Source organism: Calypte anna, chromosome 2, assembly GCF_003957555.1.
Source record: "Calypte anna isolate BGI_N300 chromosome 2, bCalAnn1_v1.p, whole genome shotgun sequence".
Taxonomy (NCBI): domain Eukaryota; kingdom Metazoa; phylum Chordata; class Aves; order Apodiformes; family Trochilidae; genus Calypte; species Calypte anna.
In genome coordinates this window covers 32947235-32966732 of record NC_044245.1, presented here as the reverse complement: position 1 = coordinate 32966732, position 19498 = coordinate 32947235, and the positions used below count along the sequence as shown (strand labels likewise).

At 37.2% G+C, this 19498-nt stretch overlaps 1 protein-coding gene across 1 annotated transcript in view; it reads left to right on the top strand.

The window, feature by feature from the left end:
- The window catches only part of OSBPL3 (oxysterol binding protein like 3), a 78891-nt gene that overhangs the window by 54335 nt on the left and 5058 nt on the right, over positions 1 to 19498 (top strand). Inside the window, exons 12-19 of the mRNA XM_030445112.1 lie at positions 2161 to 2291; positions 4899 to 5006; positions 7251 to 7385; positions 8051 to 8144; positions 10979 to 11229; positions 13079 to 13216; positions 15814 to 15877; positions 18726 to 18804. Of these exons, the coding sequence (XP_030300972.1) occupies positions 2161 to 2291; positions 4899 to 5006; positions 7251 to 7385; positions 8051 to 8144; positions 10979 to 11229; positions 13079 to 13216; positions 15814 to 15877; positions 18726 to 18804 (1000 nt within the window). The remainder of the gene's footprint in view (positions 1 to 2160; positions 2292 to 4898; positions 5007 to 7250; positions 7386 to 8050; positions 8145 to 10978; positions 11230 to 13078; positions 13217 to 15813; positions 15878 to 18725; positions 18805 to 19498) is intronic.

Genomic DNA, 19498 nt, shown 5'->3' with positions numbered 1-19498 from the left:
GCATTTCCCCTCCAGTGCTGATGTATCTTGATTCTGTTATGTAAGAAATGTAGTAAACCTTATCAAGCCAGCTACAGTCAGAACTGATGTGTGTTTTCCAAAAAGAGAAAAAAAGTGGGGGTGGGATGCAACTGGAAAAGTTGCTAGGAAGTGGAGCAAAGAAAGCACCTACTCATGGTCATCTTACCTGAAATTTCCATGTTGGAATGTTGGGTTGGATTGACCTATGTATAATTGACTTGTGGACAATTTTGTACAGTATTATTTCACTAACAGTATGAAGAATTTTTTTCCAAATTTGCTTTTTTCCACGTCCTTTTCAAAAGAGGATAATGAAGACAACTTTTGTTTTAGCAATAATTTTAAAAATTAAATAAAATGTACCATGCATACTTCAGTGAAAATTTAAGTTAGTATACAACTTATTAAATACCATTTAAGGTTATTGAAGATTCTGGCCATGTCATCAACATGTGAAAGGCTAAGATGAAATGGATCATACTGACACTTTCCATGCCCTGTGATACTCCTAAAGTTTTCTTCAAATACATTAAAATCTGAGAATTAGCTTTGGTAATGGATTGCAGTATTTTCTTAGAAGAGTAAATTAGTTTACATCAAATACTCAATGAAGAGATGATGATTCAGGTTAACTCTGAGTGCATGATTGAAAGACAGAGGTATCAGAAATTTCTTGTTTTCTGCCCTATCCATACATTCACGCTCAGGTTTTTGTATCTTCGTTTCCCTATAAAGGGATAAATTTTAGATTGTCAGTTCTCATGACTGTATTACAGGGCTTGATTAGGCCCTCATAAATCCTCTATTTCTCCAGTTAGATGCATAAACAAATATTACTTGAATAAATTTGTATTCCTTAAAAGTTTAAAAGTAAGAAAAATTCATTTCCCCTTTATGTAGTGTAACAAGGCAACCAGGTGCCCCTAATTGCCAGGTAGTGAGCATGAGCTTGTGTCAAGCCCACCTGTGCCTAATTAGGGTGGGCCCCCACTGCCCATGAGCAGGACCAGGGGGCCAATAAAAGGTGAGGCCTGAGACACAGGCTCAGCTCAGTCCTGAGCACGTGTGCAGAGAGGTCAGTCGCTTTTGGAGCACTGTATCACCTTCATTGCACCACTAGCGCTCATCGCCCTCAGGGTGAGGCTCTGAGGAGTCTTGAACCCGGGGCCTCGGCCTTGCAGTACAGCGGCTTAGCCGGCTGCACCACTCAAGCCTCCCCCTGAGGGTGAAGAGCGCTAGTGGTGCAGTGAAGGTAATACAGTGCTCCAAGAGCAACTGACCTCTGCAGGCGTGCTCAGGACTGAGCAGAGCCTGTGCTTCAAGCCTCACCTTTTATTGGCCCCCTGGTCCTGCTCATGCGCAGTGGGGGCCCACCCTAATTAGGCACAGGTGGGCTTAACACAAGCTCCTGCCCACTCCCTGGCAATTAGTGGCACCTGGTTGCCTTGTTACACTACACCTTTAAAAATCTAGGTATCTTAAAATGGCATGGTCTGTTGTCTGATTTGAATGTTTCAGTCTGGTACTTCTACTCAGGAAAGAGTAGAAGAAGCAGCATAAAGTTCACAAGGTTCAGGATCTGACTCTTTGAGTCACTCAAACACCTAACAAATTGAAGCTTCTTTGTCCCAGAAACATAAAACTCAACACCACAGCTCGCTTGTGGGGACACTACTAAACCTATAGCTGTGGCACAGTATATGTTATAGCTACTTTTTTGATTTAATTTTTTTTCTATTTCATTTTTTCCCCCTGCATTCTCTTCTTCTCCCCCACATTAAAGGAATGTGGAATAAAGTTATGACCATCTGAAGATTCAAGCTAATTGGGGAACAAAAGCAAGTGAAGAGCAAATGTGGTTAGTTAGCTTTGTTGCCATCTGTCACAAATGATCAGAGTGATTTTGACTGTGGCTAATATAGTCAACACAGTAGCATTCACCATAAACATTTTTCCTACTAAAAAATCCACCCTATAACCTTGATTAATATTACTTGGTTTTAGTAACCTACCCTCGATCTCTCAACCTAAATTCTTATTTCTGTCACCATAAGTGATGTTTCATTGAAGTTTTACATAATTGATATGTGTACATTTAGTATGAGGTTTTAACTGTCGCTTTTAACGAAATGGTTCCAGTTTACTTCACCTTGAGGTCAGCTTTCAGCACCTTATCTTCAGAGAGAGAAAAGATGAAGCAGATGCTGGAGCACGATGCATCCTCATCTCCATCTGCACAAATAGTTGGCTTGAAGAATGCCTTAACATCCGTAAGTGGGTTGCTGGAATTCAGCAAGCTTCATTGCCATCAAATACTACTTTTAAATTTTATAATAGTTAAATTTTGTTTCTGCAGTGTCAGTTCTGTGCTAGAATTTGCAGCACTGTATATTACTGTTCCATAGCGTATTATTATATATTGTGTTTTTCAAAGAGTCTTTCCTAAATATAATGTTGTTATGAAATCACTGAAGTTTAATAGATTGGTATAGGTATATAGTGTAATTTATATCATTTGATGTTAAGAATCAGAGGGCTGTTCTGTGACAATGAGTATACTTTCTCTCAGAACATATACTGTTTAATCACCCAGTTCTGGTAGGCTGTGGGTTTCTTTTTCTTTTCCTAAACAGTTCTGAAGTATCCACTGTATGTCTTAGCAAAAAATAAAGGTGAGAGTGGCTAAAAGTAATTGGCTCTTCCTTCTAATGCACCAGAGCTTTATCATGCTGCACCAAGACACTGCAAAGCAAATTCAAGTACAATTTGTTTATATGGACTTCTAACCTTAATTATTTAATTAGAATTATCTAAAAGCAGTAATGGATGCAGAATTCTAAACATGAGACTGCTCTTTAAAAAGGTGTGGGTTTTGTTTGTGTGCTTTGTGTAATTGATTCAGACCAGAACTTTCAGGTCAGTCAACATGTCAACTAAACAGTGATCTGAATTCAAAAAGCAATGAGAGCCATCATTACCATTGTCTTAAAATTTCAGTGTTTATTGCAAAATCCTAATCAGAGGCAGGGGACACTCTCTGGCATTGACATAGATAATTTTATAATTGTTTCAGTGTGAAAAATTCCTTTGCTTTTCAAAAGTTGCATATGATTAGAGTTCTTCAAGCATACAAAATACCTCTTTGCCTAGATCTTTAAAGGTCATGATGTCTTCAAAGCATTTAGAGAAAGCTGACGCCTGTTGTATAATACTTATGCTTGCTCACCTGATTTTTTTTGTTTTTGGCTTTCAGATGTTCCACTTTTGTTATTTGAATAGGTGACTTATTTTTGGAGTGTTGCTTGCCTACCATTTAATGTAAAAAATATGTTTTAAGATGTCTGAACTCAGTGAAGACTCAGCTTAACATGAATTTTTCGTGTCCAAATTCTGTTGACCATCTTCATCCTCTAAATGTCTTTCAAAAGTCATGCTTTTAGCTCTTATCTGATACTTAAGCCTTTTTTAGCCCATTCAGAAGCCATCTGTGAACCTTGGCAGCTTCAGCAGAGGTTAACACCTGTGAGAGCTATTCTTAGCCTGCAGATTTGTAAAGCCATGATGCCAACAGAAGTTTCCTTACCCCTCTCAGCAGAGATCCTGTTAGAGATAGGAATAAGCTTCCTTCGAAGATGTATGGAAGCACAGATACTATAAACTTGACATATTTCTAAGACTTTCTTTCAAAAGAGTCCCGTGTTGATGACTTTGACTTAGTGTTTGTTGCTGTTCATTTCAGTTTGTTTTCTGTACGCTAGGAACAAAAAATCAAACTCACAGGTTGAGAGCATAAGACTTTTACTCTCACAAGCCTGGCATGAGAAGAAAGGTGAATAGATTTAAAGTGGATAAAACACCACAAAATTAGCATCTCTGCCTCTGGTTCTCCCTCATTAAGAAAGCATCCTTGACTAACATGCAGTCTAAGAAAAGAAATACTGAATGGGTAAAAGTACAATATTTTTATTTGGGGGGGAGGAAGAAGGCAATAGATGGAAGAAAACACTTCGTAGTAAACAATGAAAACTGGGAGATGCTATTACAGGAAAGCTGCTTAAATCCTTTTTCAACTTATTTGATATTGTGGTTATAACACAATGCTGGCTGCTTTAATGCTTGACAGAGGAGTGATAGGTGTCTTATGGCAAAATCAGACTACACATATATAAAGCCAGAAATTACTTTCTTCCTTCCATGAACACTATTTTTTAATTCTTTTTTTTAATACCCAGAGATATTTTCATTTCAGGCAGGGTTGCATTCTCTTCCTATAAGTCTACTCTATCTGACACCCATCCATCAGATGCACCCAGCATGAGTAAATAACATGTAACAAAAGTCAGTCTGCAATACAGGCTTCTTATTCTGATCATTGCCATTATAAGCTGATAGGACTGAATTTAAATCTCATTTCTCTGTCAGTGGAAGGCAAGGGGAGTTGTCAGTACACCAGGCTGATGGGAAAATAAAGCATTTCTGGATGTGACTAGAGTAAGAATTAATATTGAAAGAGGCTATATTGGAGGGATGAGGAAAAGGAGCTTAAAAAGAAAAAAAACCACAAAAAATTAATTTATAACATTCAATCAACTCGCAAAACCTGGTAGTTCAATATATCCCTGCCATCTTTGTGGGGTCTTTTTCCATTTATATGTCTTTTTCCCCATAGTGAACAAAAATAGTTTTAATTTGAGAGATTAGGAGCAAGGTTTGAAGCATTTATAATAAATTATTTGCTGAACTAGTTAAAAAAATCACGTGGTCATGGTGTTTTATCTTGCACTTTAAATACTCTTCACCCCTTTTTACACTACAAAGCCACATTCAAGTTAGTTGAGAGAACTTCATATCCCCAATATTTTTATTAAATATTCCAGGCAATAGCTCAAAACACAGATCTTAAAGACCGGTTACGCAGAATACATGCCGAATCTATGATCCTTGATTCAGCATCTAATGCAAAATCAAGTCCAGATTTGGTGAAGGTGGGTATGGATTTCCTCTTTCAGTGATGTCTGTTCCTCAAGCCCCTATATTTAAACACTGCTGCATAGCTGTATTGTGTCCCGTTCTTTATGTCCTCCTTGTGGTGTGGTGTGCCAGTAAAACGAGTATACTTCTGTGGTTGAGTTGTTGATGATGTGTAGACTCCTCCTGAGCAGTTTCCCTGAGCACACTTCCATTGCTTTTTGCTCCTGCTTCCTAGGGTTCCCCTTCCCATCCTGCCTGCTTCCCACTCAGCATGAACACCACTGCCACCTTCTTACCCTCATGCTGCTGTTTCTCACCTCCTGATTCCCTTGGTAACTCTCAGGTTCTGTGGTCTTTCTGGTGCCTGTCTAAGTATTGTCAGCCCAGAACATTGGCTACCAGTGTAGCTCATGGAAGGTTTAGAGCAGCTATCAGACATTTTGACCAAAGGATCAGGGAAATGAGATGTACAAGAGCCCTTTCAGCCACTGAGTTTTCTTTGTGAGAAACTGGAGAGACTTTTGCATAGTCAGCCAGTTTGAGACATACTGATGTTCAGAGAGGTTTTTTTTGGCTTGCTGCACAATGTGTGCCAATATGGTATATTTATAGGTCATAGGATCTAGGTGTTAATAGTGTTATTTCTGATGGTTTTTTTCCTAAGTACTAAGTCATCCAGAATCTTCTGCTTTGCCTGTTGTGTAAATCTCTCATTAAAACTTGAATGGATGTGATGTTGGGGGATTTATATAACTTATTATTTCCTTTTATTTCTAAAGACAGTTTAGTCATTCCATCTGTTCATTTCTGGTTTAGATCATATTTAGCAGAGATGTCTTTTGATCATATTTAGCTGTTCAGTTTTGATCTTGGTTTTTGTTGTTTGTTTTTTCATTTTTGTTTTTCTTTAGGGTATTCAGTCATTCTAATGCCTTTTGCTTTTAATCCTTTGAGAATTTGAACAGCACTTAAATTGCTATCCAGACAGGCATTAATGCACTGCTTTTTAATTCCAGGAGTGTTGATTTGGGGGAGGGGGGAGATTTTTCTTGTTTAGTGGAGGTCCTTGCAATGACAGTGAATTATTTTTAAAAGTTGTTCTACACTCTCTATATATACACACACACCAAAAATAGCTTTCAAATGGTCCTTTAGTGGTTTCATTCACAAATTCCCTCTGGCATGGTTTGAGATGAAACATAAGGTTGAAATCACTTATTCTGGGGAAGTTTCATTTGAGATTTGTCTGAGGACTCTGATACCATAGTGCTGCTGTGAGGCAGACAGGGCCGCTGCACAAACTCCTCTCTCAATGATGCATCAGCTGCTGTGATAGATCTGAGGAAACTGAAGCAGTGTAAGCTTTTATCTCAAGCCTTTCTATGAGGTAGAAGTTCAGTTTGTCTGTTGGGCAGTTGGTTTGTGGTTTTTAATGCCAGAGAGGGAACATGACAGATGACAACATGAACCTGTCACGTGATAGGTAGAAAAATCTGCTGTTCTTTTCCTCTCCTGCTCGCTTTCCTTCTCAGACTTAAACTAGTATTGGAAACAATCCCAGTAGCAATGTTCACGTGTGTAGAATTTTGATTTTTTTTAACTCGTAGGCTATTGTAACTGCCTTCCTATAGAAGAGCCAGTGTGAGGGTTTCCTCTTGTCTCGATGTTTAATCAGAAGTAGGTATAGAAGTGTGTGTGTGTATGTATATATATATATGAAGTGAAAGCTTTCCAAAACACAGCATAGAAAATTAACTGGTGAAGAAAGAGGGCAACAAAAGTATTCCTATTATACAGAAAGGAGCTTTGCCCCTCTGAATTTTGTCTGCCACTGCACTGCAGGCTTTCACTAAGCAAGACTCGGGAGGAAAAAACAAATTCATTGCTAATATAAGAAGGGAATGAGAATCTAGGATGTAATAAAAAGGGATGGGAGTTTGGGGGCTTTTTGATGTACTTCTGCATATCAGGCTAAATGACTCAAATATAATACTTTTTTTTTTTTCTGTTTTTTTTTTAAATACCCATACAATGCCATGACTGATTTACTGATTTTTTTTTTTTCTTTTTCTCTTTGGTCTATTTTACTTTGGTTTTAAATCCCTCTTTGAATTACATAGTACCTTTCACTAAATTGAGAAGCATGTGCAGTCTTCTCCCAGAGTTTTACAGCCCTTTATGTTCTGTGACTGGAAGTGCATGCATGAGTGCTATTTGTGGCACCACTCTTCTCAAAACATTTTATGTTTTTTAAACAGGAAAATTCAAGAGAAGAAAGCAGAGGTCTGGTTCACCAGGTCTCCAATGAAAGCAGATTGTCTATAGCTGACTCTCTCACAGAATTTTTTGATGCACAGGAAGTCCTACTGTCAGCTAGCTCTTCAGAAAATGAGGTTTGAGCATTACAATTTACGTTGTTCTGATGTGGCTTCTTGTCTGCTACTTGATGTGTGTAGTCTGAGTGCTAACTTCACATCAGATCACTGCCAGAAAATAAAAATTTTCAAAGCATTAAGGAATTAATAAACTGTGTGTATTTATTTGCTGTCACTGTAAAACACAACTAATATGGAAAAATCTTACCTGAATACTGAGGCATATAGCAATTAGGTAGCTGGTATGCAGATGCTGCATTTCTTATACTGTCTGCCTTCTTGAGTCATTTTACAGGTGCTTAAGAAACTGTCATAGAACTATGTATTCATACCTGTTCTTGTGGTACCTGTACTACCTTGGGGCTGATGTTGTGCATATTGAAACTTCATAGCGAATTTTGTCACCTCTCTCACACTCCACAAAATCCTTGGGTTTTGCTATGAGGGAAGCCTTCTTAATTGTGTGGCCGAGGAGAAAGAATAGTGAAATTTTCAGTGATTGCTCCTAAACTCAGTTGTGTCTTCTTAGAACTTCTTAATACTTTGCTGTAATACTGAAACACAGCTTAAGCGTCTCAAATCTATTAAAACAGTAATTGCAGTGGAAAGTAACAACTTTCATGCACCTATGGGCTTATTTTACTGAGTGACTTATCTTGCTTACTTCCACACCCCACACTCAGGTATCAGACGATGACTCATATGTAAGTGATATCAGCGATAATGTCTCAGAAGACAACCTAAGCAATGACATGGACAATGAAAGACAGACTTTAGGTAAGTTTAGTGGTTTATTATACACATGGTTTTGAGAATTTTCTTTGTTTCTTTTTGTTTGGGATTTTTTTTCCCCATCTTTTACCACAAATAATTTGATGTTACACATTTTAACATGAAAACGGCCTGTACTTTTTCTCTTACAGCCTCAGATTGGTTTTGAACAGCACATTCTAGCTAATCTGATCAACAGGGCCCAGGCACTGTTGATTAAGTAGAATGGTGATTCTGTATCAGCACAGAAACACCTTTTTTCTTGGCTTTTTTGGTACAGTTCCCTCTCCTTTTAATTTCCTTTATGCCACAGGTCTTTTCAAAGTTACAAGGCCTAGCTGCTTGCTTTATTATAAAAAGTAATATTCTCCTTGTCACTCTTGTTTTTTTCAGTCTGCAGTTTAACAACCATGCTCAGAGTTCTGTTGCTTTTAGCAGAACTCAGTGTCGAAAGGAACATGAGTAATTACATGCTGGCAGGCCTGGCATATGACAAAAAGGATTTATTTCTTGCATGTTTTTTAATCATGATAGTCTTGTTAGTACATATGCTTATTTAACTGACTGGCTAATTAGAGATGGAATCAAAGACAAATAGAAGAGCAAGAATTGGTCGTAATAAATTGGCTTTGTGCTTTCAACCCCTTTCAGCAGACCACAGTGTTCTTCCTAGTCTTATCAATGTATTTTTATCTTCAAAAATGCTGAACAGTGCTTTCTTACTGGCAGCTTTTTTCTGGTCATCACCAAAAATTACTGGTTCATTATGAACCTGAGTAGTCTGAGAAGCCTGGAGTTCTGCTGTATTCTGTAACTGTTAAAAAACAAAGATACTTTTTTCCTTTGAAGTATAGGAAAAATAGAGATTGATTTATCTCTTGATCTGCACCTTAGGAAATTGTACTAGTGTGTCTGTACATCATCTTGTAAAAAAGACTATCACCTCCATGTGCTTCTGATGCCTGCTATTGCTATTTCTGTGCTTTGGGCAGCCTGCCACTCCCATTAACAGCAAACTGGATGTCTTTTGCCTACAGAGCTTTAGCTGAACCATAAATTTTGGGATTGTGATAAAAACCTCTGGCCACTGTTATGTACAAGGTCAGACCACATTATTATAATGGTCCAGTCTGGACTTAAAAGTCCCTGAGTCTAGCTGGAGGTGAGATGTCTTCATCTTGTTCAGTGTTGTTGCTGGCTATTTGCCACAGCTCTTTTCATGGGGAAGTTGGACAAACTTCCCAGTATAGAGACTTTGGTATCTGAATATCTTAATTGTGTCTCTATTCTGTTTTAGCACCACTTTACCCCAGTTAATGGCTTGGTCCAGAATATGTAGTTCAGTCTATTAGTATTCTGCTTTTTAATTGGAAGTCTTCAAAGGACACAGCCAAACAGCATTTCAGAGAGGTCTTTTGAACTCAGATAAATTTTTAGCATTTGCCTCTTTTCTCTCCAAATATCCCATAATTCCTGTGGCATCTAAGGGAACTTCCTTTTTTTTTTTTTTGGCTCCTTCTGATGTTAAATATATATGAAATTATATATACAATGTAATCATAGATTAAATATATAAAGTTTATATTTGTGGCTGCTGTTTAAACCTGAGGCATGGACTAGCATACACAGCAGTGATGGAGAAGTTAACCCTTGTGGTTATTTGGACTTTGACACTGTTTTGAGCACTGATGCCTGCTTATGTCAGTGGGCCAGCAGAGGACATGGTGTTTGAAATCATGTATCTAAGAGCAGTGATTCTTTGAACATGTGCAGCAACAGGAAAGATTGTGCTGCCCACTCCTGTTTTAATCTGCCAAGAGAAAGCTGTGTGAGGAAAGCCAGATGAGGGATTGACAGCCTGGGGCTGTCTCCAAATGGTAACTGAATCTAGGCCAGAAGCTTCCTAGGTGCTTCTAAGGATATGTAAAAATAAAATGCATCCTTGTAGTGGCAAATGTATTCCTCTCTGAAATGAGACTGGTGTGCAGTTAAGCAATGTCACCACTTCAGACTAGTGCTTGTTGAAGAAGCTGGTAGCTCTGTTTTGGTCCTTCCACAAAATATGTCATGTCACACTTAAAACTATTTATCCTATTTTGATTGTTTTGACATAGCAACATAGACAGATATTCATGTCAAGGTCTCTTGACATGAGCCCTTTTTCTTAAAGCTTCAGCAAACTCATCACTTGACAGTTGCTTCATCTTTTCTACCTTTAAAAGAGACCATTTTTCCACCAACATGTAGGCCTGTCAAAGGACTAACATTGCTCGTATTCTTTAAATGCTAAGCATTGCAGGGAGCAGTGTGGGAAAGCCTGCATGTAAGTCATTGGTACAGTAGATTTCCCTGGTGGGAGTACTCAAAAAGCAGTAAAAGAAAGCTAGAAGTGGTTATTATGGTTGGTTCCGTAAGTAACGCCTTGCCTTCTGAAAAGTGTCAGCTTAATTGAAGCTCTTGTCAAGGAAGGAGGTTTTATGTCACTTAAACAGATAGCAATCTATCTCTGTTACAAATAAAAGATTTATAATATTTACTCTCAAATCCAGTGGAGTGCCTGGATCTTTTTTACTGTTTTTAAGGGGAAGGAAAGTAATTTTTTTATTTTGTACCTGGTATTTGCCTCATTTAGCACTCAGAAATTAAAAACTTGTTCTGAATTTTATCATTTTTATATCAGGCTATCTTCAAACCACAAGTGAAATATTTGAATGAATTGTGAGGGTAGAAGGACATTTTGACAGAAAAAAGATGTTTGTATTTCAATGTATGTTTGCAAAGTGGGTGAAACTAAATATAAACAATGAATTGATTTTTTCTGCCACTTCCTTCCTTTTCAGACTGTATTTCTGAAAGTGCAATTGGATGCAATTCTAAACGGAGAACATGTTTACCAGCTCCATGTCCTAATACAAGTAACATCAGCCTGTGGAATATCCTGAGAAATAACATAGGAAAGGACCTCTCCAAAGTAGCCATGCCTGTTGAATTAAATGAGCCACTTAACACCCTTCAGCGTCTCTGTGAGGAGCTGGAGTACAGTGAACTGCTAGATAAAGCAGCACGTACACCTAACCCATTTGAACGGATGGTAAATATATTACTCCAAATACTTAGTCACATTAAAGATAATTAAAGTAGATGTGGAAGCAATCTGCCAAAGAAATGAAGTTGTTCTGTTCTATTTTTCTCCCAGCTGAGAGTCTGACTCTCTAACTGTGTGTCTGCATATAGTTACATACACACTATTTTTAACTCTTCTGCATAATTTCTGTTGCATTGTCAGGAGGACTCTCTGCTCAAGTATGTTGCTGTCCTTCAAGGTTAAACATAGAAGTAGTTTAATCCTGTTTTGCAGCTCTTAGTCTGTAAGATTAGAAGTTGATAGCAAAAAGGTGGAGGAGAGGTTGAAGTAATAACTTCCCTATAAAAGTATGAACGCCATATATTTCTTAAGGGTGTCCACTCTGGTAAAACATTTGTACAAAGAGCATACTGGATATTCCAGCCTTACACTAATCTGATATCCTTATATTAACTAAATGAGCTCCATTTTTTTTATATTAACTGGTTTTGTAGAGATTCAGGGTTGATCAAAAATGTTCATAATCTCATAACTGGGCAATATGAATGTATGTATGTATGTTGGGTCCAGTAGTTGTGTTGTCCTTTGCCAGTATAGAACCCTGAATTCAGCATTTGGCAAAAGAACAAAAGAAAAATGCATTTCATGTATTCTGAGCTACTTAATATGGAAACCTGCAAATAAAGGATTAAAAACTTTTAAAATTCTCTTAAATGAAAGTCACAGATTGGCTCTGAACTAAACTGAACTAAACTTTGCAACTCAGTATGTGTTATCTTAAAATGAGGTTATTTATTAATATGAATAGTAGTGTTATAAATATTGTTTGAAAAGCCTCTTGCTTCATTCTGACAGTGTTCAAGGGTTACAACTGAGCTTCTGTTCTAAAGAGAGAGGGTGTGGCTTTATCTGGGTTTTCTGGTGCATAGCTTTTTTGTTCTCTTGAGAACATATATTAAAAAGGAAAAGGAAATGAGCAGTAGTTGTTCACATGGGAGTGAAAAGTAGCCTTTTCCCTTCTTCCCACATCCAAGCATCTGGAAATGAGCTCAGAATGGAGGATTCTTTGTCTTTGAGAAATTCCTGAGGCAACATTGATGCTAGCTATGGCACAGTAATTGCAATAGTTCATGAAAGAGCCATTCTGAAGTGGATTCTGTTTCTGAAACTGTGAAAGGAAAGCATCTAAGTTTTCACAAGATGAAGGAAAGGGAATGAAAGGGGAGAAGAATGGTACAAAAGACACCTGCATCAAACAACTTTGAGTTCTAATTCCTCAGGGTTAGGAGGAATTATGCTTGAGTTGACTGCAAAAATTTGGAAGGGTTACCCGTGTCTCCATCATAATGAAGACCTGGTTAGGTAATAGGACACAGCAGATAAAAGGCAATTTAATTCACACTGCATTAGAAATAGCAAACTTGGTGAAAAGTCATCCAATATTTCCTGTGCCACGTTAAAAAAAAAGATAGCCGGTAGAGCCATACAATCACAGACCAGAGCTAGAAAAGCCAGTTATAATACACATTCTAATAGTAAATTTTAAGGTTATTGCTTTGAACTGCAGAATGCTAAGCTATTTCAAACAGTTTTCAAAATGCTGTCCTGAAATTCTCAATGTTTTACCCCAATAACTCCAATCCTTGATCACTGGAAACTGTCACGTGTGAACTGGTGCTTAACTTGCAGGAGGCATGCATGTCTGTAGCCTGCAAATTATGGAAAAATAAAGAACCTGATGTCAGGAAAAGACCTTAATTATTTTTTTTTCTGCTGCTAAATCAGAATGTATAGCAAATATAATGCATAGTTGTGTTAAATTAACTTATCCACATTTCACATATGTTATTCCCAGGTGTATGTAGCTGCCTTTGCAGTTTCTGCATATGCATCCAGTTACTACCGAGCTGGAAGTAAGCCATTTAATCCTGTGCTTGGAGAAACCTATGAATGTATTCGTGAAGATAAAGGTTTCAAGTTCTTTGCAGAACAGGTACTGTGTGCTGCAACCCTTAGATTTGCTGCTCGATACGTTCAATGTTTAATTCTAAATGCATGGCTGGGATCCTCTAGGATTAAACAAAATACAAAACTACTTTATGTAACGTGAGCCCAGCAAAATTCAAGAGACTCTACAGAATTATAAATTAAGGAAATAGTTTGGGGGAAAGGTCTGCTAACTCTGGGATGGAACATGACAACCAGCATCTGACACTTGAGAAGCAAAGGCTGGCAAGGCTGCCAACCACAGTAACTAGATAACTGTTAAGTAGAGTGCAATTCCCTAGGCTGAAATTTGATCATAATTGTAACAAGCATTCACATTCTTATAATTTTCTTTTTTCCATGTGATCTTTTTAAAAACTGTGCCTTCAACTGTTTAATGTCTTCTTTTATTACAAATATTACCCTTTTGTGAGTCATTCAACCAATAATATTTTCTATGGCACCATGAATATTTCTGCTTCCTGTCTATATGCTTTGTGGGCAAAGCCTTTCAGGTCTGGTATCACAGCATAGTAGGTGAAGTCTGTACACAACACATCAAGGTCTGAGTATTTATGATAATAATTCCCCAAAAGGAGAATTAAGTGTGTGTTAAAAAATTTAAATTTAAACCATTGAAGTTACCAAAATTGCAAAGCTTGAGACATTTGTTAAAAAGATATAAAGGTTAAATAATCTGGTTCCTAGCAGAGTTAGAATGATTGGAAGCTGTCTTATTCAGTCTAGACATAAGAAAACAAAACAAAACAAAACAAAATACAACCCCCACAAACTACAGAAAGTGCAGTGGGCAAAGGTGTACTATGTGGATATTCGATCAGAGAAAGCAAGATGCTTCCTTTAGGAAACAAAGTGGGTTTGGCCACCTCAAGAAAACACATTTTGCATGTTATGTTATAGAACTGACAAAAAAGAGTGAAATGTGACCTTCCTTAGTCTCAGGGAATGTCACAGGCAAGAGAAATTTAAATTTTTAGTAAGATACCTGGTTCTTCAGCTACTTCAGCTCTAAGCTGGTGTGTATAGACCACTTCAGTGATGAATGGAGACTGGTACTGAGCTTAGTGTTAAATTGAATTAAAGGAAGTGATTCTGAATATTGGATAAATCACTACAAAGGCTATTTTTTCTAAAATTTTAAGACAAGAGAGGGTTTGGGCTCTTAATAGCTATTGTTCTAATATGTGAGATGAGTGGCATGAGTTTATAGAGCAGTAAAGTTACTGAAATAGTATGGGATGGAGGAATGTTAGGAAGGGAGGAAAGCTATTTCATGCAGTTTGCAAGCATTACATACTTCCCTCTGCATCAGGAGTTGTTGCTTATTGCTTGTTTGTGCAAGGATTTTGATGCTTACTCGTGATAACTTGTTAGTATGGATAGTATGCAACCCAAGGAATAGGCATAATGTATAACATAACTGAGATCCTGTTCTATTACTAGAGTGAGTTTAGAGTAACTCCATTTAGTTCCATGACCTTACTCTGGAATTATAAGAGCTAAATTTAACCCATGAATTATAGTGACATCTGGGGTTAATCTCTGCAGTATGTGAGAAGGAGAGTGTTGGATTAAGGCATAGCTGAGAGTAATTAGTACTTTGACTTTTTTTAAATTTACTTATTTTTAAACCAAGTAGATGATGTTCAGTAGATAACTGGGTGGTTGCAGAAAAAATGCCTGACAATAGATATGCAAAATGAGAAACAATGAAAATAAAACTTCCTCTGAGCCATATAGGTGGTTAAGAAATTGAATCCATAGTAGGAAATAGCAATTTCATCTAATAAAAAAATAAGTTGTTGCCTGTCAAGAGAACAGTAGGCATTACACATAAAGAGTTGGTCCTGGTCAATTCTTACTTGTGTTCCCCCAGAAGGGAGAATTTACAGCCAAGGAGGAGTGACCGATTTCCCTTTTTGAACTTAATTTTTACCATTCCAGTTTAATATTCTGCACTTGTGTATCTATTTCCTTACAGTCCTTGCTTTGCTATTTTGGTGGTTGCCCTAAATCACATACAAGCTATTACCCAAAGCTGGTAAAATGCAGTGTATGTGGTTAAGAGTTTCATGCTAGAAACACCTGAGGTGTCACTACTGCAGTAGTAGGGGTTGCTGGATGAAATTTCGTGGCTTGATTTCTCCACTTGTGCCCCCCCCCAGAGATGCTGATCACTCTCTCCTCCTTCATAGCCTTTGGTGGGTATTTACTGTACAGAAGAATTTGTCTGTGTGCTTAAAAAGTAACATCTGTTAACATTAAAGGGGCATAAGGGTAAATGTATTATCACATGAGAGACAATGTATGAAATATATTGTTAAATTTTCACTCATGAGCAAAATTCACAGGCCTTTTAAAATATGTGCTTCCCATTTATTTCAAGTCCTCTTAGGTGTCAGTATCTTGAATTTCACTGACTCCCCCTTCAGGACACCACTGCAAGAGGAAAGTAAATGTTCAGTTTGTAGATGTCATATATGAAGGAAAGAGGTAGAAAAAACCAAACCAAAACCAAACTAAAATGACTTCAAGTGTTAATATGTCCATTTTTTGTTTTCTCCTTTCATGTCTTGCTTTTAGGTCAGTCACCATCCACCTATTTCTGCATGCCATGCTGAATCTATGAACTTTGCTTTTTGGCAAGGTAACTCATCAGTCTGTCATACAGTTTTACAGTGTTCATAATATTTTCATTGTTTGTTTAACATGAAATATGAAAAAATCAGGAAAAGGTTTAATTCTCTGCTTAAGTTATATTAGAATGGTTTTAAGTAATGCTAGCCTATACTTACATGCATTATGTTCTTACTTGGATGTTCTGCCATAAGATGTTCAAGGGTTTTTTTAGTAGGATAAATGAATTCTTATTTTCATATGAAAATATCTGCACTTCTTTAAAATCACATTTGTTTGGGATAGGGACCATTCTTTAGTACACAATAGTTGTACCTCAAGCTATTTATAAAACAAGCTAGAACACAGCTTGAAAAACAACAAGTTAAATCCTGAGTCTTGGCAGATCTTGTAAACCTGTTCTGAAAATAATTTCAAAAACTGAGCATAACAGCAAGGATAAATATTATTTACCATATCTTTTTCTGCTGTCACTATTACAGTGTGCAGGTTCTGTGCTAGGTGACTATTAACATTGTGTTTGCAAAGGCATGTGTTGGAACTTTGCTTGCTGTGTAGGGCTGATGAAGATGTCAGCCAGTCACAGTACCTGTGTGGTTAGATATTTCTGGAGTGTACAGAGAACATAACCATGCCTTTTAACTCAAATATAATCCTTCACCAGCAGGTTTGTCAGTTCACAGTGTAGCTATATTGAAACCTTTAATTCTGTTATGAGTGACTCTGCTGACTTAATTGTAGTTATTACAGACAGAACCATACTGAACAGAAATTGGAATTCTGTCATTAGTCTGTGTTTTCCTAGTCAGTTATAATTCTTTGCAAACAAATGCAAGGACAGGACTACTTTTTTTCTTAGCCAAAAAGCAGAGATGACCAAAAATGTATTTAATAATTGGCAACTGTACAAATAAGAGCGGGTAGCAGCCTGTCTTAATAAAAACTGATGAGACTAATTTGTTTAACAGATCTTGAAAATGTTATCATTTAAATATTGCATTTGGAGAGCACAGCTGTCGTGTTAAGATGAGATCTGAGAATTTGATCTATGAGAAAGTCTAAGATTTGGTCTTGATGAGCACAGGAGACTCAGAGGTTTGTTTGGTTTTAATCATTGGACAATGATTTTTTTCCAATGCAAAGGCAGTTTGTAAATATTGTGGCTTCTTGTTATGGGGCTATATTAACTTATGAAGAAAGATTAATATCAAATTAATAATAAAGGTAGCTTGTCAATGAGTTCTTTCTGTTTGCAGAGATCTTTTCACTTACCATATTATCTCTGCAGTTGAAAAGGAGACAGCCATCAGCAACATTGCCAGAGTAATGCTGTCATCCCACCAGACACTGACTTTAGTTCATCTGTTTCAACATCAGAAAATCTCTTGATCATCTCTAGTGAGCCAGAATACTGGATTCTGACAGGGACAGTTATTTTGGAAATCATTTTCCCTGACTTATGAGGCTGACTCTGCCTTTGCAAAGGAGTGTGGACACCTAAGTGATGGAAACACAAAGTTCCAACTATTACAGTATCTCTGCCTGAATTAGTCTGAGCATAGCTTTGAAATAACACTTGACTTTTCTTTGCTGTCCTAAAATTTTGTCATAATCAAGTTGCACATGGTGGTTCCCAAGATGTTTTCCACATACTGATCTTTGTGTGACAGCTTTGCCACCTATAAGAACATAGAATACAACACAGTTGGATAATACATTTTAACTGTTAAACTGAGCAGGGTGTGCCCTTACCCTTTCTATTCTGTCCCACTGCAGAGAAGGGAAAGCTAGTACAGAATATGGCTCAACATCAACAGATTCAAGGTAGTTTTGGACTTGTTGTGCAGTATAGGAATCACAGCAGAAATGCTGTTGCTGAAGATATTGACACAGCATCAAACTGAAAAAAAAAAAAAAAAAAAAAATATCCCAAAAGGTCCTTCTCAAGAAAAGGATCATTTTTTTCCATACCAGCTCTGCCTTATGTCCCACTCCAGCCTGTGCAATGGTAGGCAGTGTGGTGTGGCTCAGTCCTATCACTTCCATGTAGTGTGAGCATGTCTCACAGCCTGCATAACAAAATTGCATAGGAGACAATGGTTTAATTTTCCTTGTTTTAATACTAGCATCTTTCTGAGACCATGAGATTATTTTTTCCCTCTTTTTCAGACTGGGCAGAGAATGCAGTTCCTACTGTCTAATAGAGCAAGAGTACTATTGCCCTGAGCTCTGAGGTTACTCTGAAAGTTACTGCCTGACCATCTAGCCCAATTTAACTCTACCACCCTTCTGCCACGCTTCTCTATCTGTTTCTTTCTCTTTCAGGTGGTTTTGCTCAAAAGATTTGGCTAAACTTGCACTGATGTTTCTCATTTTATTGGAGAAATCACATGAAACTTGGACATCTCTATAATTCAGACCAGATTTTTAAAAGACCAGTTAGACTTACAGAGGAATTTGTACTAAATCCCTCTGCAATTTGTTTGACCTTTGAAATATTATCTTTCTTTGTTATGGGTGTTCTTAATTGCTATATTTTTGTATTCAAAATTCTGCTTTGGTTTTGGAAATGTCTGAATTCATTCACTAGCAACTGAATTGCAGAGAAATGTATACTGTCTATAGCTTAGTCACATTCCTCTCTTTTGAAAACATTTTTGAAAGAGGACTTATAAACCTCTCTTACTTTGCTAATAAAAAACAATAAGGTCCACAGCATTCTTGAACTTTTATTATATTGTACTTTGTTGGCCTTCATTACTTGAAAATAAAGTAGACCCCACATATAGTTGATTCACCCATGCCTATGACTAAACCTGACTTTTTTTTTTTTTTTTTTTTTTTTTTGCCTGTTTCAGATATAAGATGGAAAAATAAATTCTGGGGAAAGTCCATGGAAATTGTTCCAGTTGGTACAACACATGTAACTCTTCCAGTGTAAGTGCAGAGTCATACACTGCTGTTCATGCATGGGCACAGACAGGTTTGCACATGCTGGAGCCACCTTTATCCAGATGAGAACAAGTTGTTTGGTGCCATATGGTGATTAGGATTTAGTTAAAAAAGGAGAGGAAGAAGGGAGAGGGGCAGAAAAAAACCCGTCAAAGCAAAGCCAGAAGAATAAAACAGACACACTAACTCTCTTGAAGGTCATAAAAAACAAAAAATAAAATAAAAAACCATCACTCTTGTGTTTCTTGAAAAAACAAGTTTGGTATTTTCATACTTCAGTGAAAAATTTAAAATCACATGGAAAAACTTGTATGGTAGAGAAATGTATGAGATTTTTGCTTGAATGTGGGTTTAGGTCTTATTGCCTTTCCTGTCTTTGGTACATATATATGTACAGACCCTAATGCCATGAGGTCTCGGTCTGTAGGTGAGGCTGATTGCTATCATCACTGCATAAATAATTTTTGTTAGTGATGAACAGAACCAGTGGCAAATCTGCTATTCATTATCCAAGGAACTATGCAGCCACTCTAGTTAAGTGCTGAGTATGGTAAATTATGTTTTAAAGAAAACTTTGCAGCATTCCTACTCTGGATTGTGAGAGTGCCCATTATAAATCCTTTAAAATTTGGTCTATATTCATCGTGTTTGCAGAACCAGAGGTCTAACAAATGAGTAG